Source organism: Ambystoma mexicanum, chromosome 3p (genome assembly GCF_040938575.1).
Source record: "Ambystoma mexicanum isolate Mex_15411 chromosome 3p, UKY_AmexF1_1, whole genome shotgun sequence".
Lineage (NCBI taxonomy): Eukaryota > Metazoa > Chordata > Amphibia > Caudata > Ambystomatidae > Ambystoma > Ambystoma mexicanum.
This window is the reverse complement of record NC_090925.1, coordinates 1,111,057,866-1,111,083,722: the sequence shown is the minus strand read 5'-3', so window position 1 is coordinate 1,111,083,722 and position 25,857 is coordinate 1,111,057,866. Positions and strand designations below refer to the sequence as shown.

The 25,857-nt window shown below is 49.8% G+C and overlaps 1 protein-coding gene across 1 annotated transcript; it reads right to left on the bottom strand.

The window, feature by feature from the left end:
- Nucleotides 1-324: 324 nt before the first annotated feature.
- Nucleotides 325-25,611, bottom strand: SPRY4 (sprouty RTK signaling antagonist 4). The gene is made up of 2 exons (XM_069652469.1): nucleotides 25,387-25,611; nucleotides 325-5,745 (listed from the first exon to the last, which is right to left on the bottom strand). Exon 2 carries the CDS (start codon nucleotides 5,706-5,708, stop codon nucleotides 4,812-4,814), a length of 897 nt encoding a protein of 298 aa, XP_069508570.1. The 5' UTR covers nucleotides 5,709-5,745; nucleotides 25,387-25,611; the 3' UTR covers nucleotides 325-4,811.
- Nucleotides 25,612-25,857: the final 246 nt, after the last annotated feature.

Sequence of the window (25,857 nt, the reverse complement as noted above, 5' to 3'; positions counted from 1 at the left end):
CTACAAAATACATCCCACACTGTATGTGTGTTCAAGTCAACGAACGTTTCAATTGTGTGGCTCATAGGGTCCGAAGTGCAGCGCCACCTGCAGGTACACAGGAGAAATAAACACAAGGCATCAGTTGCTCATCAGAATCTTTTGCGAGACAAGGCGATTGTGGCCGACCCAAGATGGCGCATGTGTCCTGACGCCACCCATTTAAGCACAGTGGAATTTTAGCCAATTGAGTTGGTCTCTGTGCCTTCCGCTCCTTCATCTTTACACACCTTGTATTGATGACTTGGATGAAAAGGATTAGACAAAAAAAAAGCCGAGAGCCAATTGTATATTTAACAATATATATATTTATATATAATTCTAGATCAGTACATTCAGTTTTTAACATGTTTCTTCACAAACCAGAAGAGCTTTTACAATAGTGGACTTTCTAAAATAAATACTATTAAAATAGAGCTTCAAAATAAATATTCTATACATAGGAAACCTTCAGTTCAGCCATGTTTTTTTTGTCCAACAGGGAAGGGGCGGCCAAGCTGAAAACTTCAACATGATTTCTCCATCAGAACAGGTGCTGGCAAACAGCCTTACAAAACGCAAGTCCTGAATAGAGCGGGGACCAGCACCCCACTACACTGTTATACAGAAGTAATTAACTGGGTCTTGAAAGAGGTCAGGAGGCGGCAAGGAAGACGCCACTTGTGCCGGTGAGCATCACATCACCAAAAACCGGTGAAAGTAACACTTGAGTGTTGAGTACACTAGAGCATAGTTATATTTGTAGGCAATTCCTGGGTTACACATGCGCACACAAAAACCATAGAAAATTAAACTGGCGTCGCGTCACCTGCTACCCTCCCATCAAATTTGCGAATTTATTATACGGTCCCATGGGCTGAAAGACAATGAATTGGGAGCACCTTTGGCGCCCATACCCGTCTCAGGTCATCTCAAGAGAGCAGTGACTAGGTGAGGCTCCATGGAGTCGGTGTGTACCTTTGATACAAATATATAAGCATCTTGCTAGATCCGCCCACGCAGCCCGCCACCTGAAGAGTTACCCAAATGATCCAACCAGCAACACCCCAATGTCCGCTTTCAATACTGTTCAGAGTATGGTGCCGAAAACCAACAAATTTGGTGCTCCGGCCCAAGCGACAAAGGGGTGAAAAGTGCATTTTGTCTTGAGTGATGCGCCCGTCCACCAGCAAGAACACAAACATACTTCTGAGAGGCCAATGATCTCCAGGCGGTCAGCATAAGGTATACTTGCACTGTGGTAGGAGTACACTAATGCTACTGGGGCGGGGGAGGGAGGCAGAGGGGTCGCAGGATGACATATTTGAGAGGGTGGGCTTGTTGAAATTGTGGTGACCATAAACTGCCCCCGCATCATATGGCCGCCAGCGTAGCTTCTTAGGCCAAGCCTTCTTCCTGAGGGCCAGCACTCATTGTCATGGCATGAGTGGATTGGGCGTTAGGCCAGCGGGGGAGGGTCTATGCATTAGGCCGGTTTGGAGGCACCAGTCACGTAATCCAGCTCTGGTTAGCGCCGCCCTTGATATGTGAGAGCATGGAGAAGGCCAGGTAAGTTCTACTGAATTAAGTTATCCTCCCACAAGGATGGACGAAATGTTGCAATAAATCTCACAAACCATATCAGTTGGCTTTTCGGGAATCACAGAAAACAAATTAAATAAACTCACAGACAACGCCAGATAATATTAACTTCAGGGGAGGTTTTGGACTCTCAAAAGGTTTCATGGGACCTCGGTTGACTCCCCTTTTCTGTCACTAAGAATGGCATGCATCAGGGTGCATACACACTTACTACCAGCAGGTGAGCAAATACGAAACAGCTTGGTTTCAAGGTAAAAAAAAGGCCAGCTCTCTTGATTCAGAATCTTACAAAAACCTCAAGTACTCAAAGTCGACTTTGGCCATTAAAGTATTTCCCTACCTCTTTGGCACACCTTACACCAAGAAAACAGTTCTGCATCGCTTTTTTGACTCCATTTCCCGTTTTCTGTAACCCATAAGCAAAAAATAACGTACTGTTCCTTTAAAGAGCAACCTTCACATAACTTCCTGGGAGCCGTTTGTCCGGGAGTTGAGCAGGAAATGTGGGCACAGAACATGGAGAAGGGTAACAAGGGAGACAGTCCTACTCTAGCCAATCAGGAATGAGGACAGGGAGTCACGGGGCATTGGCAACCAGAAGGGACATGAAGGCTAAAAGGACCCCCATCACGTATACGGTTTCATCAACTTGGACACTAAATGGCATGGGTGTTCAAATCGCATGTGAAGAACTTGCTTAGGAGTGCCAGCCTTCAATTAAGGATTGCAACCCAGAGGAACATGAGGCCCTGTTGTTATGCTACTCGAGGCATCAACTCTGCCTACGGAGATCAATGCCGGGCATCGATTAATCCTATTTGAGGGTGTTTAAATGGGAACACATCTGGAAATATGTTGTCTTGAAGCTAAACTAAGCAGGGTGCACAACGCATGGGTAGATTGGTGGAGATGGTTGTAGGCACAGTTGTGATCTGCTCAGCTCTTCTAGGGAAATGTTTCAATTCTCCTTGGAAGGAACAGGACAGGAACCCCTCCCCCACCCCACCCCCAATTCAGATATCAAATAACAGCTTTTGGCATGTGTCCCCAGTGACACAGACAAGATGGCTGCTAGAAAAATCATGTGATCAGCATAGCTCACTGCTCAGATGTCATAACAGTGTAATAATGTGTGCAAAGAAATATCCGACAATTCCCCTCCCCGCCCCAGTGATGAATACCTGCAGCCTGAATTAGTCAAATTGGTAGCCCATTCCTACAGGAGCAACATCCCATTATCTAATATTTACGCCATGGATAATAAATACCACAAATAAATATGTATGGCAACAAATTTGAAGTAAATACAAAAAGTGTTCGTATTTTAATGGAAAAGAAAAATATATGGCTATTTACCTAAATGGATTTTTAGTTGCACCCCTCCCACTAAAAGTGATGGAACATGAAAATCCCTCAGTCAGGGAAGAATGCACATGTCGAAATATTATGGCGACATGTCATTCCTGCCACTGAGAGGCATAGTAAGGTCTTAGTAGACATGGCCACCACCCGAAGACCTACCCCTTGCTTCCTGTGCCCTATGGAATGGAATGTAAGGGCTACTTTAGGCACGCAGGCAACCACCAAAGTACCGATTGCTCTTGCGGTGCGATGTCAGGCGAAAGCGGAAGACGGAGGGTATTTACACCGGGCGTGGATCGCCAGAAGGCAGCAACTCTTCAGTCGGGCACAGGACATTTAGGTACAAGATTGCCACCATAAGTGCACCCTGGGCTCCAACCAGTGACTGCTAACGACACTAAAAATAGACATTTGTAGTTCTCTCCATATTTACAAAGATATCACCACGTTATCTTACAGGATACATTACACTGAGCAGCAGCAGCAGTAATACATTAAGAGCAAGGCTTCCTGCGCACGGCAGTACGCCCCCTTTGCACCCACAACTTGGGGGGGGTGAGCATGCTCCCTTTTCAAAAGCCACCCATAGGTATATACGGAAGATCCGATTCAGTCCCAAACATGGATCCAACCAAGGCTAGTGAACCCAAAAACCATGCAGTTGTGCTCTGTTCAAAGTGGTCAGTGTAGAATTTCTCTGTGCCTGTTCTTTGCTCCCCATTTGAAAATTCTTTATTACAAAAATATAGAACGGGCAAAGTCTTCTTCCAACGGCTGATATGGCACCTGAGATACCCAGAGGACCAAAACAAAGAAAAGGTACACAAAGAATCTGTGGGCAGAAAGCATACACGGGGCACCTGGTTCCCAGGAGCGGAGCAAGCCTAAGGAGTTCCTTCCAACAGTGCCCCTTGTAGAACAAGAAAGGGTGTTCCCGAAGAACATACTGGCTTTGCATTTAACTGGCCCTTCGATAAGGTTGACGAGAACTGAAGCTAATGATATTTTCCCTCAAAAGAATATCCATGACTAAAATCAATGGACAATAGAAGGAAAGGAAAAAAGGCTCCCTCCGTTGCCAAAAGGTTCAGGAAAGGCTGAATCAAGCAAAAGGTCTATCACCGCACAGGAATAGCCAACCTGTCTTCCTCCAGATGTGTGGCCTACAACTCCCAGGATCTCACGCCACTGACAATGTGGCAAGAGCTGATGAGAGTTGTAGGCCAAACCAGCTGGAGCTTGGCTATCCCCGGCTGCTGTCTATCAAAGGCCTAATGGCAGGGCCAGGGCTAGCCACATATCATAAACTCTGGACCAGATATTTGGGTCTTTCAGAGCCTGAGCCCAAGCTGGACATGTCAGGATACCCTGTAGGTCAGCATGGCTCTAAAATAGCTGCGCACATGGGAGCTCAAACACATATCCTCCACAGTGCCTGTGGGTTATCTTATCAGAGCTCTGCAAGGATACCACTTAGAACAGCGGAAGCCACTCCACGAAACTTGCACACCCATTCCTATCGGCACCCACCAGGTGTGTGGGCCAAGAGCAAGCACATTTCCCTCGGAAGTTCATCAAGTGCTCTGTATTCCTGTGTATGTTCTGAAGTGGCCCAGGCCTGCGTGCTCGCTGATAAACTTCTAAACCATATCCTGAACTAGAACAGCAAACCAAAAAACATGGGACACAGCCTCAGAGAACCGCCATTAAAACGGTTTGTCCGCTGTGCCGTTGGAGGCAAGGAAGGATACAACACAACCCCTTACAATGCTGATTCCATATACAAATGTATATATATATGTATATATATATGTCACATGTGTGTTGCATCAGAAAGGCTTCTCTGGCACAGTTCCTTTGCCGTCTGGGGCCTTGCAGATTACGCTGTTAGTGTTTTTGCACCGGCACCCAGGCCGGCTGGCCTTGTCGTAGCATTTCTGAGACATCTTAATGCAGCCTGTAGCCGGCAAGTAACACAGCAAGCAGGGCAAGACCAGGGAGAGGGCACCCATGAAGGACCAGCGGGCGCAGCAGTTGGACTGGCTGCAGGCGCAGGGATGGTCGGCGCAGGAACCCTCATCGTCCTCGTTTGCGCAGTGGTAGAAGACACCTTTTACCAAGCACATGCAGGTGGAATAGTTGACCAGTGCTTGAGCCGAACATAGGCACTCCTGATTGCACAGCCAGCAGGACGGCAAAGTCCGCGGGGACGTGCACTCTTTGCATTTGCACTTGCCACAGGCCTCGCACAGAAGAAAGTGTTTGTCCAACTCCAGGGCCCCAGTGCTTTTCTGGTCCAGAGGTTTGCAGTTGATCACTTTGGGCTGTATCCGTACGGCTCTGGGATTGGTCTGTTCAACCACTGGGGGTGGGGCCATGTGGTCTAGGAGCCGTTGGTCCGACGACGTGCTACTGCTGCTGCTGATGGAGCTGGGCCTTCCGCTAAACGAGATCCAGGGGTGCGTGACGTCATGGTCACACCGCTGCAGCTGCTGATTGATCAGCATGGGTTCATGGTGGCCGCGTGGGTGCTTCTGGCTTGTGAGCTGGACCAACACGGGATTGTCAATGTAATCGTTCTCAAGATGCATGGTCTTCATCTGGTCAATGGGAAGAATGGTGAGGGGGTGCTGCAAGCGCCCATAGGGAATCCGGCTGTCCAACAAAGGCTGCACCATGGCTGTGTTCGGCACGACTGTGATGCTGTGCGGCATCCGTGGCTCCATGCTTGGGACCAATGGGGAAATGGGCTTTTCAAAGGTCCTGGAAGATCAAGAAAAAGACAACAATTACTCATTTCATCAGCCAAGTGTCGCATACTTTCTACTGCCCAATAAACAATTACAGATTCAAAAATAAGAGAGAGCATAATGAGGACAACCTCAAAGTTTACACCAGCACTAAAGGTTGCAGCAGTGGGGTGGATTCTGAACCCAAACAGGGTGCCAAATGTGTGACATTCTGGTTATTGGGGTGCTCCAGCGGACAGAGAGACAGGCTCAACTTAAGACACCACTGCAGAAAATCAGTGTTGGGCAGAGGCACACAAGTAATCCAGAAAAAAAAGGGAAAGAAGATGGCCGCTGTTACCTGCGTCATCGCCATTAGCGCACAGGTTTTCATTTTGAAAAACTCCATCCTGCTGCGAGTGCAGAGCCCTCGAAGCGCAAATACGTTTTCCAAAAAGAAAACAAAACACAAATGGCTTCCTTGGGAAAAGGAAAGCGGTAATTCACAGAAACGAACAAAAACCCCTTTCTATTTCCAATGAGGTGAAGGTGCAGCACCAGTGTGAGCTATGGAGAGGAAGGATGAGGTGGACCAGTAAAAACCACCAGAAGAAACAAAAATGTGGGGAAAGTCAGGTGGCGAAATATATGCCTTGTTCCGAGCTTTCTAATTGTCGATGACGCACCACAAGTGGGTCAATATAATTTAAAGAAGGAACTGCATTCACTTATAAAAACTTCAGCGTACTGATTTGGTACTTTTATTCGCATTAAAAATGAATTCGCTCAAAAAACCGAAGCACTGAGAAGCAGACGAAATGGTGCTTATCAACACCAGTTGACCGGTGGCTGTTTTATTTTTATTGCCAGCGGCTACGTGTGTGCCACGTGAGAGTGATTGGAGGCCTGCGAGACCTGTAACAACCTGTTGAGACGCTGGGGTAGAGCTCTGCGACTAACCCCCAAGTTGATACCTTTCTCACAGGGTGACTTAGACGTGCATAAAGGACCACTGCTTACTAAAATGGTGGCACTGCTGCAGATGTCACAAAATGGCCTCTACAGAATCCTATGGTTGAGTGGCCACAGAACGTTTTTCTTTTAAACCACTGGTGCCTTGCTCTGTCAACCACTTTGGGACATGTTCTTACTTCCCAAAGTGTAATCCTTTAAAGCAGGCATTTCCAAAAGTAACAGTTTGTACGTTTAATGTAGACATGGGATAGGCATTTGACAGGTGCTGCCCTATTTCCTAATTGGTCATAAAAGGGCAAGGGCTAGAAGATGGTGAGATGATTAGCTGAGCATATTATAGCAGTGCATGGCCAATGCCTATAAAATACCTATAAACTAGCCAAAACGTTTGGCTTTGTCAAAACTGGTCTTCAACAGGACTTCAGTGCAAGGAACTGATATAACTCAAGTGGCTGAAACCCCACTTGGGGAAGACGCTTTTATTGCATCACTAGTGTGTTCACAGCTCCGATTAAGCCATTACCTCTAAGCCGGCAGAGTGCTCAGAAAGAACACTGGCAGGCCAAAGTTTGAGGTTACTACTTGATAGAGTAAGCTCGGGAATGCGTTTTGGGCAGAGCGGGAAAGGTAGTGCATGGGAATCGCCATAGGGATTAGCATGGCTACGGGAATTCTGCAGACGGGTAAATAACTAAACGCCCACCAGCTGTGTGTCCCTCTTCTACCTGTTCTCCAGCGCAATAGCTTCGGCTTATTTCCTGGCACTTAAGCGCCACCTAAATTCCAAATCAAATTTAAACAAATGGGATCATAGAATTGGCAACTGCCCTGTTGAATACTGTGGAGTCTTGCGGCCTAGAGGTGGGACTCCCAGTTTTGATGGAGGCAGTGGGTGGAAACATTCACAGATCAATCATAGCCGTTTCAGGACTTCATGTCACCCGCATACCACTTCAAGTCCTAGGCTTTCATTAGGTTATCAAGCTTTTACACTGTGCTAATCACCATCCCAGTGGACATACGGCACCTCTACTTTGTACACATGCATTCTGGGCAATGAAGTCATAGTTCACTTTAGTGGAACAGGTGGAATTTAAGCACCCAACACCCATGGCCTTCAAAAGGAATGCGAACCACTGGCAGATTGTCGTGTCGCTGACACTGAATAATCTGCCCCCCCCCAAACCCCTCTACCGCTTCTCACAGCTACAAGTGGAATTTCTGCCCGCTTTTCTGGAAGACGTGCCTTGCTCAACATCTGATCTGCATTATCAAGAGATTTTTGGAAATCTAGATTTTTCCCCCTTACAAAGAATTAAAAACATTTTTAAAAGGTAGCAAGCATGCTGTGGGTAAGGTGCACCCCGGATACCTTACGCTGATGACTACAAGTACAAAAAGGTAGTCTTAGTTTCCAAAATGTGTTTAATAGATCAGCCGACACGTGTTTCAAACCATCCGGCTCTTTCTCAAGGCTGAATCAGTACAACTGTTAGCAGTTGGTACAAAAATTAAATTAAAAAAAGACCCCTTTTGGTATTATTTCACAATCATAACCATGATTTTGAACAAAACATACAAATGTGCGGTGTATTTGAGCAATCAAATTAACAAGTGAAAAAAAAACGCAGCGAGAAAATAGCCAAGTGTTCCAATATCAGTTGGTAATCGAGATATGAGCAAAATTGTTGGTATAACACATAACCTTTTTCCCTTAATAAGAATAAAAAAAGTATCGAAGATGCTGTCGGAGCCGGGGATCCAGGATAAACGGGGCATGCACCTAGATTTCCGGCTTTATGGACCTGGCTGCAAACGAGATGCAGCTGCAACCTACGGCAGTGACCCGTGGCGCGCGCCTTGCACTGGGCCCAGCCCAGAGACTCCACTGCTGCGCCAGGCGCGAGCCCACAGGAAGCAGCTCCGCTTCAATCAAAGAGCGGAAACAGCTTCCTTCACATTTAGAAAGTGCGCATTGCTTTTCTATTAGATGCGCCGTTTCCTCGCTGGCTGACCTTCACGTTATTTATCCATTCTTTTTTTTAAAAATGTTTTAAAAATGCGAGTGAGAGGGAGACGGGAATATGGGGAGGCGCCCACAGCCGCAGGGGAAGAGATAGAGAGAAAGAGCAGGCGAAAAAGAGGGGAGAGGCACAAAGATACTGAGGAATAAAATAGACAAAGAGACCGGCAGGGTGGGAAGGCAGCCAGAGAGAAACGTGAGGACGAACATATTACGGAATTACAGGGAAAGACTTCTAAAGGGCAGAGCAGAGGTGAAAAAAACGATCAGGTAATATTATCCGCACCAAAAATATCGCCGTACATATGGTCGCCGGAACGGCCACAGGCCATATTTTTAGTGGGGATAATATTTGTGATTATTGGGAGCGGGGGTTGCAGGGGTGTCGCCCGCTCCCTTTAAAATAATATGGGGGTTGTGCGGGTGTCCCCCGCAGGTTCCATGCCTTAAGATCGCCGCAAAAATATGGCGATATTTTTGTATCGCAAAATTTTTGCGGGGATATGAACACATGGAACCAAAAAATATATATGTTTAACTATAATGTGTGAAAACTCCTCTGTGCTCAGTCGAAGTTGCATGCAGAGAAGGTTAAAGAGGGGTCGAGGGGAGCGGAGTGGGGGGGGGTGGTTGGGTAGGGCTGTGACTGGCGGGGTAACACACGCTCGGTCCATGGCAGAAATGTCAGTACAGCCACTATGATCACCTCTGGTTTGTGGGCAAGGGGATATTTCAAAGGGGGTGCTTTATTGGTTTCAGTAGCAAGAGTGCCCCTAACTACCACGACTCCCGCTCAGTGGCTTCACTAGACATCAGTGTTAGGGGGGGGGTGGCAAAGCAGCCACTAGGAGGGCGATCGCCTCCCTAGGTTCACCTCTGCGGACGCCTATGCACCCACTAGCCACCGAACTGAAAGACTACACATGCGCAGAGGCCTATGCAGAGTACTCGACCGCAGCGGCCTAGGCAGACCTGCCACCAAGCTGTGAGCAGCTTCCAAAGTAAGCCTTGCCTTGAACTGCAGTCTACATGGCACAGCCCTGTCCATATCTAGCCGGCCCCAGTGTGTTGTGTTGGGGCACTCGGAAGTATTTCATACCCTCCGACTCTAAAACAAGTTCCAAATGCCCTGTAATCATGCATCGGGCCACTCCCCTGCAAACTCAAGATGGGTTTTCAAACAATAACCAAAGACTGGCAGAGTAAAGGTGCGTGCCTGGCATACTCCAGGAATGTTGAAGTGGGTATCCAGTGATTACACCGAATATAAAATAGAGACCGAAATGTTATCGAATCATAAATAACGAAAAATACAGAATTTTTGTTTTAAAAAAATATATGTGGGGTGGGGTAAGCGGTTAAATGTCGTGGGGGTAGCGGGCTGGTGTGGGGTTTTAAAAAGGGGGAAACTGGGACTTGAGGGGAGACTCCCCCAAAAAGAAAAAAAAATATTATTTTTTTCCTTATTTATGATATCATATTTTATTTATATCGTGCCCATACACAAGTGTTTCAGAGTGCGACGGGGCAAGGGAGGGGTACAAGGGAGGACAAAACAACAATCTTACTAGGCCCAGTGACATTTCGAACGCACAAGTGCAGGAGAGAAGTGGAAAGTGCTGAACAAGTGATCAAAACAATGACAGATAGTGCGGTAGCAAGTGCATGAATTAAGTGCAGACAACCGGTGTCTGATAAGTGCAGTTATAGAGTTGCAGATACAGACCCAAGTGCAAGGGTTGCCAGGAGGCAGTGCTGCTATGCAGCTTGGTGGGCAGAAAACTGGGCCCGAATTCAGAGGGTAACTGGGTCCGAATTCGTTAACGTTTCTTCTCTAACCTTTCATTCAGTAAAATCACAGTAAACCGTTGAATTCTACTGCATTTAGGTTTCAACAGAGAAAAACAAAATGGCAGGCCCTGGGCGCACTGAAACTCAAAAATCGATAATGACCACGTTCCAACAACTTACTGTGTGCTTACTCAAGGCTCCACTGTCACTACATTCAACATTTGTGTAAGGATCCGCTTTCTAAGCACTTGCATATTTCGGATGCCCAGGCCTGCGACTATGCAAGAATTCAGAAAAATACCAGAAAAGCTTGAGCAGAGAATCTATGGGAGAGGAGGTATATGGCCATCACTCCGGGTGGAAGCGTGAGCATCCATCCAGTCATGGTCAGAAATGACAAAAATCAATATGACAAACTTTAAGTCTACGCTGGTGCATTAGACACCCTCTCACTACCTCCATATAGGATTCAAGAGTTCATGACCACCCTCCACTAGAGAATCCCTTTTGGTCCTAGTCACCAGCTTCTAATTAGAAACTGATACATTCTGCAAATTGTGGTTTTGGGCAATTTAATTCGAAGAAATTAAAGCTCAAGTAGATCTGTAACATGATATGTACATGGAAGCCTGTAGTGGGAACATGGCATTCTTGGTGGGGACCTCAAGCTGGTCTCCACTCGATGTGGTGTAAATTCAGCCACCGACCCCCTTCAAAATACCACCTTCCATGATACCACTTGCCACAAGGAGACACTCCTTTTTACTTTTAGTATAGAAGAGAACATTTTTAAAAAAGACTTGATTTGTAATTTACCCTATTTACACTAACCGCAAACACTATTTCACTCCCAGAGTGTGGCATAAAAAAGATCCTACGGCTGCATCACATGATCTGAGGAAGCAGACCCACTGAAGAGATTACACGTGCAGCACATTTTCAAACTCAAAGACTGCTCCAAAGGATAATTTGGGGGATGAGCTGGGGAGGGGGGTCGTGCATTGCCCTTTCCTCTACTGTATAATCACACCCATAATCCTTGAGTGCCCGGACATGCCCAAAGTGCTTAGCCAGCCCTCAGAGGGCTGGTCGCTTTGAAGAGATTGCGACTGCACAACCACTTATGAGAGTGCTGCACCTCAAGGAATTCCTGTTCACTTTACTGTACAGGGTTCAAGTCAGAGGTGCCTTGGAGACGTCAAAGAAAATGGCCGCCATGGAAAGGGAAAACTGAGTCCGTTTTCCCTTTCCATGGCGGCCATGGGGAGCGGACGCGCTGGAAACAGAAGTGTTTCCAGCGCGTCTGCTCCTGAAAAAAAAGAAGGTAAGTGGGGTTGGGAGGGCGGAAAGGAGGGGAAAGGGAAAAAAAAGAAGAAAAAAAACATACCTGGGTCCCGGGCAGGGGACGATGGAAGTCTCCAGCCGTGTGGAGGCTCGGAGCGGGTATGGCACCGCTCCGAGTCTTCACCTGCTCCGAGTCTTCACGCGGCTGGAGGCTTTCATCGTCCCCCGCCGGGGACCAAGGCATAGAAGGTAAGTGGGGAGGGGAGGGCAGGGAGGTCGGAGGAGGGAGGGAAGGGAAAAAAAATGCCTTACCTCTGTCCCCGGCGGGGGGCAAAGGTAGCCTCTCAGCCTTGGGGAGGCTCAGAGCAGGGATGGCCCTGCTTCGAGCCTCCTCATTGGCTGAGGGGCTGGACGCCCCCCGCCGGGGACAAAGGCCGTGGAATTCTGATGGAGGGATTCCCGGCCTGGTAACGACTCGACGAGGGCCAATCAGAATGGCTCTTTCATTCTGATTGCGCCCTTGCAAGGTACTAATACTTCTTACCCCAGTCCAGGCTTGCAATGAGGACCGTCACATCAAATCACAGTGCTTCTGGCCTGCCCTTTCCACTGAAGGCAGCACTGCTATTCCAAGAGGCAGCCATTTTAGGCAGGGCAGTAATCACGCATATATGGGGCACCCATTCCCCATGTACGTTTCTTAGCTTATATTAGTTAACAGACCCCAACAGGTTTCCCTTTCCTTGGACGCCTTTTGCGCACCCAGATGGGGGAGCAGACTTCTTAAGCCAGCACGCCATGTGTCAGCAGTGCAAAGTCACTTTGAACCGTGCAAAAAATGCTATGAATGGGGCCCTTGGTGTATTCTATTAAGTACTTGGGCATATTACCCTAGGTTAGGCCGCTGAACCGCCACCAATTAGAGAGGCCATGGTTAGCAAGCATAAACACAGAAAAGACAGCCAGTTATGACAGCTGCTGACAGGCATGTGCCTTTGAAAGGTCCTTGTAGTTTTGTGGTGACACACCATTCTGCCAGAGCAGCAGCATTGTTTCAGCAGCACCCGCCGTCAGGATTTCTCCCAACTTACCTGTAGGTGGGCCTACCTTTTCACCAACACCGGGGGACCCTGCTGAGGTACCACAAGGGCAAAACAAAAGAGGTGAGGGCTGGAAGGTTTAGAATTAATCATAACCTCTGGCATTGCTCCGGGCAACAAGGGAGTAGAAGCAATTGGGACTTTAATCTTCACAACAAATGCAGCACCCTATAGACCAACTGCGTTACACATCGAAGGAATATTCCCCCCACCCCCCCATGACACCCAAGTGGAGTGGTCATTCATCAAATGTTATGAAAGAACAGCGATTTGAGCCCTTGGCGGAAGTACGGGTGGGGACGGTTCTTCGCTTACAAGGGCATCCATTCCAGGCCGTGTGCCAGTAGAGTGCGCAGCCATTCATAGGGCCAGAGAGGGCAGCAGGATGACTGAAGTACACCGCAATATTCGGGAGGACACCGGTTAGCCAGTTACAACTGAAATGCCACTGGAATCACCTGCTTGGATTTGGGTTGGCCTAGTGGGAACATTCCGCTTCCGTCCAGATCCGTCTTGCAACTGGTTGACGCCCAGTAATGGTGCTTACTGGTTTCAGTTCTCCTTTAACAGGTCCCCGGTTTTTGACAAGAAGAAAATCAGCTGTCAAGATTTCTAGAGGGGTGGGGGGAGGGGGGTTGTTAACAAGTACGCGTTTGCCCCCTAGCAAAAAACGGAGCATCAAAGTTCAACGATGCCTGGAGAATGCACGCAAAGCAAAGGTCGCGTGACATGACTCCCAGACACACGAACTTCCTTCAGCAGGACGGGAAAGTAATCTCCTGGTTAAATTAGGAATGTACACCCGTAGAGGGGGGGGGGGGGGGCGGGGAGGGAATACCGCTCGCTTTCTTGACAGCAGTCTGGAAAGGAGTGTGGAGATGAGGGAATGAGGGCGGGGAGTTTGCCAGCTACTTTGTTGTAGAAAGGGAAGATTCTTTTCCTTTAATTCGCTCAATTTATGAGCAGAGGGTCCATCTTTAGCAGCTTAATTCCTTCTGCTATTTCCTAGCGAGAGAGAGCCCTGAGTGCCTCCAGCAGATGGCCTTGTGCAACTTGGAGGCCACAGGTTCGAATCCCTGCAGGGACTTGTCAGCCTTCCCAGGTGGACCACACAACACATTGGGTAATTATAACCCTTAGGGAGCACATATTCCTAAAAAGGGCAAAGCGGTTGCCAATGCCAGATATCAGGTTGTCCATCAACCTACAAAGAAGTTCGAGGATATCAGAGTTCCACTTTTCTGTCTTCGTAATGGGGTGCTTTTTTAGCCCAATGCCCATATAAGGAGTCGCGCCAGCCAAGATGGTGCAGCAATAGGGCATTGCGTTGTCATTGCAGCACTGTTATGTGATAATAACAACAGAGTTTTAGGGTATGGCTGCCGCAACAGCTCATGTCTGTACTGTTTTCAGTTATAAACTGGGCAGATACCAGGGTAACCCCCGCCCACACACACACACCAAATAACAGACAAACTCAGTACAGCACGTGTGTGAAGTTGTCTGCAGCACTATGTAGAGATATGCCTCTCACCTCAGCCCACTCCCCTCTGCACTAAAAGCCTCTTTATCAGTCACACAGCTAGTGTTGAGCAACCATGGCCTTGCATTCGCTCCCTGCCCCCAGCCTCCCACCCCCCCACACCTCCTATTCTTCTGCCCCCATGCATAGCAGCTTCCCAAAACCCAATCCCAGGCCCCTCTCCTATTTCCTGGCTCTTTTCTTTCTGTGCTGTTTGTGTAAAGGTAGTTCTTCCATTTGTTATGTTCTGGTAATATAATGTGAATTGGGTGCAAAGAATAACCAGACTGTGGCGAGAGGTATGCATAACTCTACGTGGTGCCGGAACAAGACAGCGCAGACATTGTCTAGCTGTAGTCCTTCTCAGTCGAGGCACCCCACCCCATTTCTATGACTCTCACTGCAATTTGTTCTGTGCACGGGTTCAAGGTTCGGGGGACTTGCCAGTATTTGATGATTTACAATTTACATTGAAAGTTCTCCCCTATGCTCACCAGAACAGCCCAGGCCTAAGCGGTGACGTGGCCCAAAGAAGTATATGTGGCTTGTACTTTGCTGAAATCTAACTATTAGGGTCAGTAGTGCGACAGAGGACAGGAGCACCCCTCCCAGTGTGCATTACATGCTCAGAAGGATTGCATGCTTGCATTACTATCACAGACTGTCAAATCGGTGGTCATTTGTATGCTCCCAGCATGCACTTGGTTTATGTAAAGTAGCTAGCATCGGATTCAGGATATCTCACTTTATTCTACACCTAGCTCTGCACCCCCCCCCCACTCTCCCTCCACACACCACTCTACATTTCCACATTGCCCGCCCAACCCCCAAAAAGAAGGGAGGGGTGTCCCCCAGTACATTTTGAAATTGTAGCAATTACAGTCTAAATCTTCCATTTGTACTTTCAAGAGGTCCATACATGCAAAGTTCCAGTATGAGTTTTTTGCGTTTGTGTTCTTTGTGGGAACCTACACACAGATAAACGCAACGTTCATTGCACAACAAATAAGAGTGTGTCTATACACTACGCCCTGCGCTACGAAAGTCGTAGTCCCTGGCAACGCCAGCTCACCCCTTCACCATTCCGTGGTTGATACATTCGGTACCATTAAAATGGTTAATAATGACAACTACCATTCCAGTGCTTGGAAGAGAGGACTCAGAAACGAAGAACTTTTATAAATATCTGATAACGTTATCAGTACATTTTAAATTGAATGCATTTGACCTCAAAGCACCAGAGACAATGGCCGACAAGAGGATGGGAAAACATGGTAGTCTGTAGTATATATGTTACAGCTGCATGCTAGTTGTCATCAATAGTAAGGATATTGTGTATCAAAATACTGCATACTATTGCCTCATGCAGCGGTCTGCTACTTACCAGCACCCAGCAGCGCAGAAGAGATTTGCATTGCCACATGCATTGCTGCAGCGAGTGGTGTTTGGTCGGCTATGTGACTTGCCAGTGAAATGGTCTCCCTGGTGCCTGTGACCCATGCAGGTCGTCCAATTAAAAGAGGTACACTTATTCTGGGGCTGACCTTGGCATCTGTTGCAGGGCCTTAATGCCATTTCTGCAACACTGTTGGGGTATCTTTACTTGAAACTGTGCAACACACAAAGAAGCTGCTCATGAGCAGATCACGTGATGCTACGTGCCCTAGATCACGCACAAAGGTGCTAGGCCAGAAGATAAGCTGAGTTCTACAGTCAGGGTAAGAAATGGGCCGGAACAACCTGCTACTTCCCGTGGCGCGACGGGTGGATGGGGGGCTGCAGTGGCAACCGAGGACGCTCCCAGATGTGTTCCCACACCATGCCTGCGCCCGTGAGACTGAAAAGCCTCACACACTGTTCAGAAGCTGGCCAAATTGTTATATATGTTCCACAATTGACAGACTTTGTTAGCAGGAGTATTTAGACCAATGCAAACAGCAGCCTCAAACTTCCATTACTCGCCCAAAAGGGTTTCTGGCTGAATCACTATCACAGACATGTTTCACTAAAATTGTGAACATTCTTATGTTCCCAAAATGCTCTTCGCCTTTATGCAAATCTCCAGTCCTGTGTTCCATGAAGAGATACTTGTACCGGGGCCCCGCCCCTTCCTATAGTCCACACCTCAAGCAGAGAGTTCCCAGGCCCCCCCCAAGCAGAGAGTTCCCAGGCCCCCCCACCCCCTCCATTTCCATCCTGGCTCTACTGAAACGAGTTTGACGTTGTGCTGGAAGTAGAAGACATTTGGTACGCTGCTATCCCACTGTTGTTCTTTGATGAGTGCATGTAGGGTACAGTCATAACCGGAAACCGGTGTAACCACGGTCATCTCTAGGACCTGTGGGGGCTATGGCCTATGGAGAAAGCAGAGCGACGTCCCACCCAGCAACCCCTACTGCCCATTGGGCACGCGAGGGAAACACCAGAGGCAGTGTTAGAGCCCGCCCCTAGTATGTAAACAGAGACGCGCTATCATCCTATCAGGCTCCGAGCGGAAGTTGCCGCTCGCGCCGAACCAGCGCGTCGACGCAAGAGCGCGAGCGATGCGCAGGCCCTGACGCAGAAGCAGCGCTGCGCTCTATAGCAGGGCACGTCCAGTGTTGTTCCAATACCACTCGGCCTATTGTCCCACTTCCTTTAAACCAGTGCAACGCTCTCCCACTCAAAAAAACCCAACCATCCTTCAGCTAGGCAACGAAGAACTATGTCCCACTTGTACACTATGGCAAAAGACATGAGTACCACGCGAAAACAGCCTGCTTTGCAAAAAAAGGGCATGTTCGCGATTTGTCTATTTTGATAAAAATACAAAAACATCCCCCCACTCTGCATGTTCCTTGGTTGTCATTGTGGGGGCGATGCGGATACGTAATGACGAGCCTTTTGCAAACGCGAACAAAACTCCTATGAGACACACTCCACAGACAGGCCTGGAGAGGGTTATTATGGAGCACTGATATAGTATCTCCTAGGCCAGAGTATAACTTGAAGCAATGACTTTATCGCCTCTGCAAGTCTGTCCCAGATAGAATTCGAACGTGCCTCGCGTGCATCTCTGAAACGGGCACTGAAACCCACCGAGCTACCCTGCCAGATGGTGCGTGCACACCTCCCGTATGCGCTCCTGCGCAGCAAGGAGAGCTCCGTAAACCACAGCAAGTGCTCTAGCATAGTGTAAAGGTGTGACTTACATTGTCAGGAGTCCCAGGGCTTTGGCACACGGTAATCGCGAGCTTCCTGTGGAGATCACAGCAGACCCCGTCCAAGGCAGCTTCCTGTGGGCGAGTACACACCGGCGTGTAACCTGCACTCGAGGCATGCCCCCCTCGGCCTTGTTTAATCAGGTGTCTGAGCGGCGTGGCCTGCGCAGCTGCCGTACAACTGCCAGCGGGGGGGGGTTGGGGGGGGCATGAGGGGGGTTTACAGCCCAGCAGCTACTGGTTAAACTACAAACCCACTCCCCACCCTCTCGCACACAACCTCAAATCAAGGGACCTGTCTAAACAAACTCGGAAACGCCTTGATGTAATTACTGCAGCCACACGAGAGAGTGTCAGCAGGGGAGAGCAGCTCAGTCCGTTTGGCGCCTGCTGTAGAGATCTTGGGGTATGGGGGTCACGATGCAAATACAGCAACTGCCCGTAGCACTTTTAGGGTTGAACCATGTTTTGAAGGGGCTTGCACTATTATAATAGGTACACGGACAGGAAGACTGCAGAAGGGAAAATAGGCGATCCGGCCCAATTCCTCCCCGCCATACAATAATGCAGAGCATTAGATTACTCACTCGCATGTTCCGACGTATGATCAGCTATTCCTTGCAGACATCCGGTCACAAATGTTCGGTGTGGATTGGCCAACACGTGTTTCGGTCTAAAACAAGAACTTCCTCAGGGCCTAAAAGATTCTATGTATTCAGATGAACTTTCATTGGTCAGTTTGATCCATAATCATGGGTAGCTTGTGATTCGCAGAAAAACAATTTAAGCATGGTGTGGAAGCTTGTAGGAAGCACATGGTTAATGAAGACCTTATTTCTTGTCCTTGGGAGAAGATGTTGCCTTGAAGTAAGTTGTTTGTTCCAACACTGCGGAGGGAAACCACCGGAAACGTATCTGGAAACCGGCCCCCAACGTGTTAACTATGCATGTGCTACCATAGTCGCATCCAGGAAGGGGCCTGGGGTGGCACATGCTACCCCTGGAATCTGATTGTCGACCCCATTATCCTATGTGTGAGTGGGTGTGCGTGCTCGTACATCATGCCACCCCTGCATAAATCAGTGCCCCACTTGAGCCACCCCAGTCAAAAGAGTCTGGACACGCCACAGCTTCTGACAAGCTTCCAAATAGCAAACATTACAGTATCCATATCAATGACATACTTGAATCCAGACGAATGCGCCTGGGGCACGCTCCCTAGCGTTAACGGTCACATTGTTTTTGTGTGAATCACACACTACCCAGGGTTAGACAGAGACCACTGAATATTCTTGCAGTAAGGGCCATTTCCAGGTGGACGAGCCTACACTGACAACTTACACAGGGTGTGGGGGCAGTGAGGGGGGGGGGTCTTAAGACCTCAGCAAGTGAAAATACATCCCGAGACCGTGCTCACGTGGTAGAGAATATTACGCCAAGTTCCCAGCCAGCTCAACGTCACTCGTCCCAGACAGCCATCAACTCCAAGGGGCCACGAAGACATCATGAATCGCAAAGACTGTGTAACATAACCCCGCTTAACATAACCCGAGCCGAGATCATGCAAGGGCAGCAGCTTACCCTGGGAGGTAGGGGGTGGGTGCTGCACCCTATAAATGATCATATACACGTGTGCCTGCGTCATCGCGGGTAAGAAGGGGTCTCTTTCTCTCACCTTCAAGTGGAGTGAGCTTCCTGGAGCAGAGGTCAGCACAATTTGGTCCCACTCAAATTGTGCCTGTTCGCATGCAAGACATTCATTCACCCTAGTGTGTGCGCGCATGTTACCCCTATTAGTAATTATTCTAGAGAGCAGATCAGGGCAAAGGTCCAGAGTCACACGCAACAGGAACATGAGGTCTCATCTCCAGAACGACCAACAGATATCCTCTGCACAATGTCGGGGTGTGTAGATGCTTCGTCGCGCAGATTGATTGTCGAGAGCCTGGAAAAGGGAATTGGGTTTGCTGTTGGATGGGGGCGGGGGTAGAAGAGAGCCAGCCCTCTATAGCATTATATATTCATTTGAACCCCAATGTCTCAAGAACTGGAGGATTAACAGCACGCAAGAGAATTACCACGAGTCACAATCCTACTGACATGGACGGGAGAAATACCCTGCTTCTAAGATATCCAGCTCACATGGGCCGAGCAAATATCCTTCTCACAGGCACAATGGAAGCATCCATCTGACAGGGAGAAGGGAGATCCCTCTGACAGATCACCTTACACGAGCAAGACTAAGGGTTGCAGTCGCGCACGGACAGGTGAAGCAAGCGTGAGAAGGGGGCAGGTGCAATATCCATCTTATGTGGTCGGGCGCAATATACCTGGTCCCCAGTAGCATCTCGTTCGTGTTGCCTAACGTCTCTTTCATTACCAGCCAAGGCGATGTTGCCACCACCTGGTAATGGCACACCGACGCCTTCCATGGGTGTTCAGAACCAAACCTGCTCTCATGCACGATGCACACCTGTGCTTTCAACAGTGTGCCCGCTGTACCGGACCGGCCTAAGGCAATCTACCATGGGGCGAGGAGAGGGTGTAGCAGGGAAGAGTAGGACTCCTTATTGGCCGAGAGCATTGGCCATGGTGATACACCACGAGGCGCTGGCCGTGATAACCCTCCAAGGGTCTTCCGGGTGTCTTGGCAAAGGTGTGGCTATTTACACAATCTTTTCTTGGAGATCTACCTGGGTACTTCTGGCATAGATAAAACACACATGCTTGGTAAGTTGCTCCTTTGCATCTGGTTGCGAAATGGCGGTAATTCTCATGCAGGCAGCAATGATCGACAGACCATGCACCAAATCACCAGTGCTTGGTTGGCCAACACTTCATTAGTAGCCAAATATACACTCAAGTTTCTTTGGTTGTGCTCCACTTTTATTTGCTACAAACAGTTCAGCATTATTCAGGCCCTCTTTAGTTTTGGTTCCTAGATGGTGCTGTAAGCCAGAATGCCGCTAGGAGAGAGATGACGTGTGAGGAGGGACATGGTATGTGAGTGTTTGGTTATTTACCCCCTCATTGACAGCCCGTGGCCATGCTAAACCCTGTGCTTATTCCCACCCCCTTACCTGACTGTCCCAGCCCAAAACAAATCCTCATATGACCCTGGAGGTATCTCTATGAAGCAGCAACATCACACATGTTTCTGCCAGGGTTATTTCTAAGAAGTCCGCTGAGTTTAAATGGCAGTTCTAGTAATACAAATGTCTTACCCAAGTGTGCCTTCAGCCACTTGATGTATATCAATTCTTTGTACAGAAGTCCTGTTCTCCTGTTCAACGCAGGTTTGAAAACCCTCATTGTGCCCATCCGTAAAGTTCAGCCCCCTCAGGGAACAGAAGCCGTGCCTCCCTTATAAGGAGCGTGGGGGAGGGGAATACACACGGGCTCGACCCCACTTCCTCAACTACACTCTTGACAAGTGTTACAATTAATTGTCTTGGCAGACTGCGTGTCCCCCCGGCCTCCTTCCGGATGCATTTCCTTGTAGGTAACTTTGTATCTCATGTTTGTTATGTGTCTCTGCATTTCAAAGCAATGTAAAAAACCAAAACAGGTAGCACGGAGCAACCAGACCGAAGCTAAGTGCCTCAGTCGCGGGGGACTGTTACCACAATCCCCCAGTTAGAGGGGGAATGTTATTACGGCCACGGAGATAGTACCAGGCACGTTGCACGTGGGGGGTGTAGAGGGTGGGTCCACTCCCCCCACGGTCCCATTGTACAGGTAGAGTGAAAGACGGGGGCTAGAGGGCGGTGTCCTGCTGTAAAAACGGTCCGAACTTCTAAGCGCTGGCTGCCGTTTGAGAGCAAAATGAGACCCATTCGGGGCCGGCCAGCTGGAGACGGATGTTCATGTGTCGCTTCCATGCGGACTTCCCGAGGGGAGGGTCGCTTCCGCTGGGAACAGTAACATCCGGGCGACAAGCAGCAGGTGCTGAGGTTGCAGACCCGGGGAAGCCTGGCCACGGGCTGGCCATTGCGAGCAGCGGCGCTGGGCGCGGCCAAAAAGATGTACAGATTTTCAGGCCGATTCATGATCTGCTGCAAAGTTATTTTGCACCGACAACACGCAGCCCGGATTCACGGAACTGTGCAAAGTGTATTTTTGCAGCGCAAAATCATTTTTGCACTAGAGTGACTTTGCACTGCAAAAACACTTTGCACAGTTCCATGAATCAGTGTGGAACCGTGCACAGTGTACTTCTGCAGTACAACCAGTGAAAAGTCACTTTACAACGTGCAAACAATTCCACGAATCAGGTCTAGTCCATACAAAGCGCAATATAATAGAAGGGTGGTCCCAGGGTTGGCTGCCACTGCAAGTAGCTCGAGTTATATACCCCATTGGGCGAAAAATACAGCGCCTTCTCATATGTAGAAAGCACAATTGAGGTTTCCAGGCGCTTCATAAAGCTAGTGCTCAAAAGCGCAGGCCAGCAAGTGCAGCCCGAAGGATTAGCGGCTGGTATCACTGAACCCAGCCAGCGAACGCCAGTCGGGTTTTACCGCATGACCAACATACAGGGGTAACGGGTTCGCTTTTGCCCTCAGGAAAACGCAACTGTCGCCTGCCCTCGCGTTCTCGACCTTTCCAGGCCTTCTGCATGTGGGCAGAGTGACCCTTACTAAACCAAGCAGCAGAGTATTCTGGTAAAATAGCTCAGTGTGTTGAGCGCGCACTGCTGAGATCGGTGCTGCCCCGGTTTACATGCCAGACTCCGCTGTCAATCCGTGGGGGGGGGGGGCTGGGGTGGGGTGTGTGTGTGTGTGTGTGTGCGCGCGCCACGCGGAAAACAATCACTATGGAGGACGCTTGGCCGCATGAGGTTGGCTGTCCCTTGGTTCGGGGTACGGCCCCCTCTGCTGAAGGTGCCGCTACCGCGGAATATGTCCCACCACACACACACAATACATTCCAAATAGGTCATGCCAGTGGACTTGCCCACTTGTGCACTTTCATCACCTGGTCGCCCTTATTAACGAGGGGCGCGCTGCCCTCTATCACAGCTGCCAAGTGGCGACTTGGAACACGGGGTCTCTTACTGCGGAGGGGCATTTGGAAGCCATCCTTATACTGGGAAAACCAAACACGTCCCAGAAAGCAACGCACTGTTGCATGGCGCTTGTTGGCATTGCATACGACCACTTGCCACAGTGCAGGACTGCACTCCTGCTCGGGGGTCATTACTGAAGCGCTTTTTTGCGCAATGCAAACATCCAGGGGCCCGATTCATAGATTTTTTTTGTTGAGACATGGACAAATGCAGTGCAACGTCCGGGCAAAGTCATTTTGTACTGCAAAAATGTCTGCACTGACTTTGCACGGCAAAAATACACTTTGCCTGGTTCCAAGAATCACTTTGAACCAGGCAAATATTCCATGAATCGGGCCCAATGACTTTGCACTGCAAAATTACACTTTGCACCGTTAAATGAATCAGGGTTTGTGTGGGCAGTGCCAAGTCACTTTGATCCGTGCAAAACTTCTACGATTCGGGCCCCAATTCAGTCCCCGCTTCTCGGCCCATGCAGCGCCGCTGCCCAGTGTGCTATGACCCCCTGGCGGGTTCTCCCAGACCCATACAGAGCGTGCCATCGACCCCCGCCCACCCCCTGGGGAGCATATATGCCTTAGCGCCGTCTGTCTCGCAGCAGTCCACGGACGGGCCGTGCCCCCGAGCCTCCGGCTTCCCCTTTTCCGGGCCTGTTAATGCTTTTTCAATACAGGCGGGCTCTTAGCCTTCCGCCGCGACATTGCGAGCAGTGGTGTATGGGGAGGGGAGGACGCGGCGGGGGTTGTCTCAACTCGATACTCAGCGGCATTGCCTGGAAATGCATTAAAGCCTCCCGCCCACCCACTCTCCGCATACATCCGCTTCCCCGCGCGCAGGCTTCCGCCCCCCCCCCCCCCCCCCCGCGCATTCATCGACCCATCTCCTGGCATTAGGGCTGCTCGCCTGCATGGCCTTCGCGCGGCACGCTCTCCAATGTCACGTGCAAGTAAATGGCAAGGCAAGGGGGGTCTGCCGTGGCACATTTAGACCACCATTTGGCCACGCCGTGTGATCCTGGGCAAGCCACACAACATACACCCAGAAGGGCACTGCATGACGCGCTATACACAGACATGAGCATTAGGAGCGTATTGGGGCGTGGCTGGCGCCCCTCAGGGGGTTCATGTATTACCTAGTATGGGCTGATTTCAGGCCGCACCTGTAGGGTTTGCATCTCACGTGGCCAGCAGTGAAGGCCAGTACGCAATATCGACGCGCAGTTCTTAATTATAAAACCACAAACAGAGGTGGCGTAAAATATCCCCCCTGCCTCCACTGATTCCCCCCCCGAAATAATGATAACCGTGGAATACTTTCTGATAAACGTTTTAAAGGCAGGCGGGTTCACCCCCCTGCGGAGGGGCGAACAACCCAAACCTCGCAGTGACGCAAACAAAATATTACGAACTAAGGGGCGAACAGGCCATGTGCACCCGCCAGACAGTTGCACGCGTACCCCCCCCCAATGTATGTCACATCACGTCAGGATGACGGGAGGCGGGCGGGGGCTGGGGTCGGGCAATATTCATAAACTAAGCAGGTGCAGCGTATCTGCGTGAACGAGTTCTGTGGCTATGGGGGGGGGGTTCAATTGAAAACGTGAAGACGGGAGACTCGAGCCAGGCATGTGCATGACCATGCTGCCCATTGCACGGAAATGCACGCAGGCAGGGGAGGGCGCACACCCCGAAGGACAGCGCGGGCGGTCTCTTCCGATGCGTCCGCACTGACGCGCCTTGAGATGAGCAGCTATGGCCGGGAATAAGCACGGGGCCGGGCCGCGGGCCCTGGATGCGAAAGTGGGAATTAACGCGTGAGATGGCGGCCCGCGTTTCCCATTGACAGAAATGCAAATCGCTCCCAAGGCAACGTCGCATCCAGCAGCAGCGGCGGCGGGGAGGGCGGGGAAGCCCCGCCAGCCTCTGGAGCAGATCGTGAGCGGATTGTACAGTATAAAGGGGGGGGGGGTCGAGAGAGAGAGAGGGGGGCACTGGGGCTGAAAGAGGACGCGGCCAGCTGGCTGGGAGAGCTGTCATGTGAAGCGGGACAGGGCAGTCCCTTGCCACCAACACCTGCGTGGGCGTCAGGCCTGGCGTATGTGGCAGACAACCATTTAGGGGGGTTGGGGGGGGGGGCACCTGTCGCGATTTCCCACACCTGAAACAGCGCTTTAGTCGGCCGGGATCCGCGAATGGTTCGCATCTTGGCCCAGCGAGGTTTGGGGGCGCTTGTTTAAAGCACAGCATGGCCCAACCTTCAAAGCATCGCTTATGAGAGGTGCCAATCCAGTGGTCACTAAGCATTTTGCCCCTAGCATGTCATGGGGGGGGGGCGGGGTATAAATGGCCAAGGATTTAGGACAGTGGCCAGTTATTTGAATGGGCCCTTGGTGGTCTACGGACGCTTCATTTAGTGGGCAGCATTATACGTCCAATTGAGGGGGTATGAGCCCAGCATTAACAGTTCTCTGTGTACAGCCCCGTTTCCTGCAATTGTATAACAGGTCTCATGCTCTGAATTGTGCTTATATGGTTCGAGACCCTTACCTGGAGTTATTGCCTTGAACAAGGCTAGCTATGCTACAGGAGCGTGCGTGGGCACCACCCAGAATCCCCTCCCTCGAGTTCAGGGCGCTAGAAACAAGCGTTCACCTAGCAACCCACAGATACATTTTTATTTCACTGCAAGAGGTGATAGCGAAGATGCACTTACCCTAGGCAGGAACATTCCAGCTGATGCCAGGTGTGTAGTCCCCAGAACTGGATACATCGGTGTCCCTGGGCAGGGATGCGTCCTGCTTCAGCCCCTATTGCTCCCCCCTACAGCGTCTAGTCCAGCTGCATCCACTGTACCCCTATAGTTCCTGGTGCTGCTCTTGCTGCTGCTGTCAGCTCCGAGTCCAGCCTGCAACTGCCTTGGGAAAAAAATGGCTTTTTTTATGAATGGGAGGGCAAGAGTGTTCTGTTGCGCATGCGCTTCTCACCAGGGAACTTCTGAATGGGTGGCCATGGACAGGCTCACGCGATGCTGTGCGCATGCGCCGGACCATTCTGTGAATGAGAGGGTCAAGGTGGTTCGAACGCATGCGCCACCAAAAGCCGAGTCTTTTCCATGAATGGAAAGGGACGGGGTGGAGATGAACGCATGCGCGGCCCTGCTTTTTTTTATGAATGGGGGCCGGAA

What these genes read in the sequence shown, in the direction of transcription:
- SPRY4 (XM_069652469.1), bottom strand. Translation starts at nt 5,708, where the DNA reads ATGGAGCCACGGATGCCGCACAGCATCACAGTCGTGCCGAACACAGCC.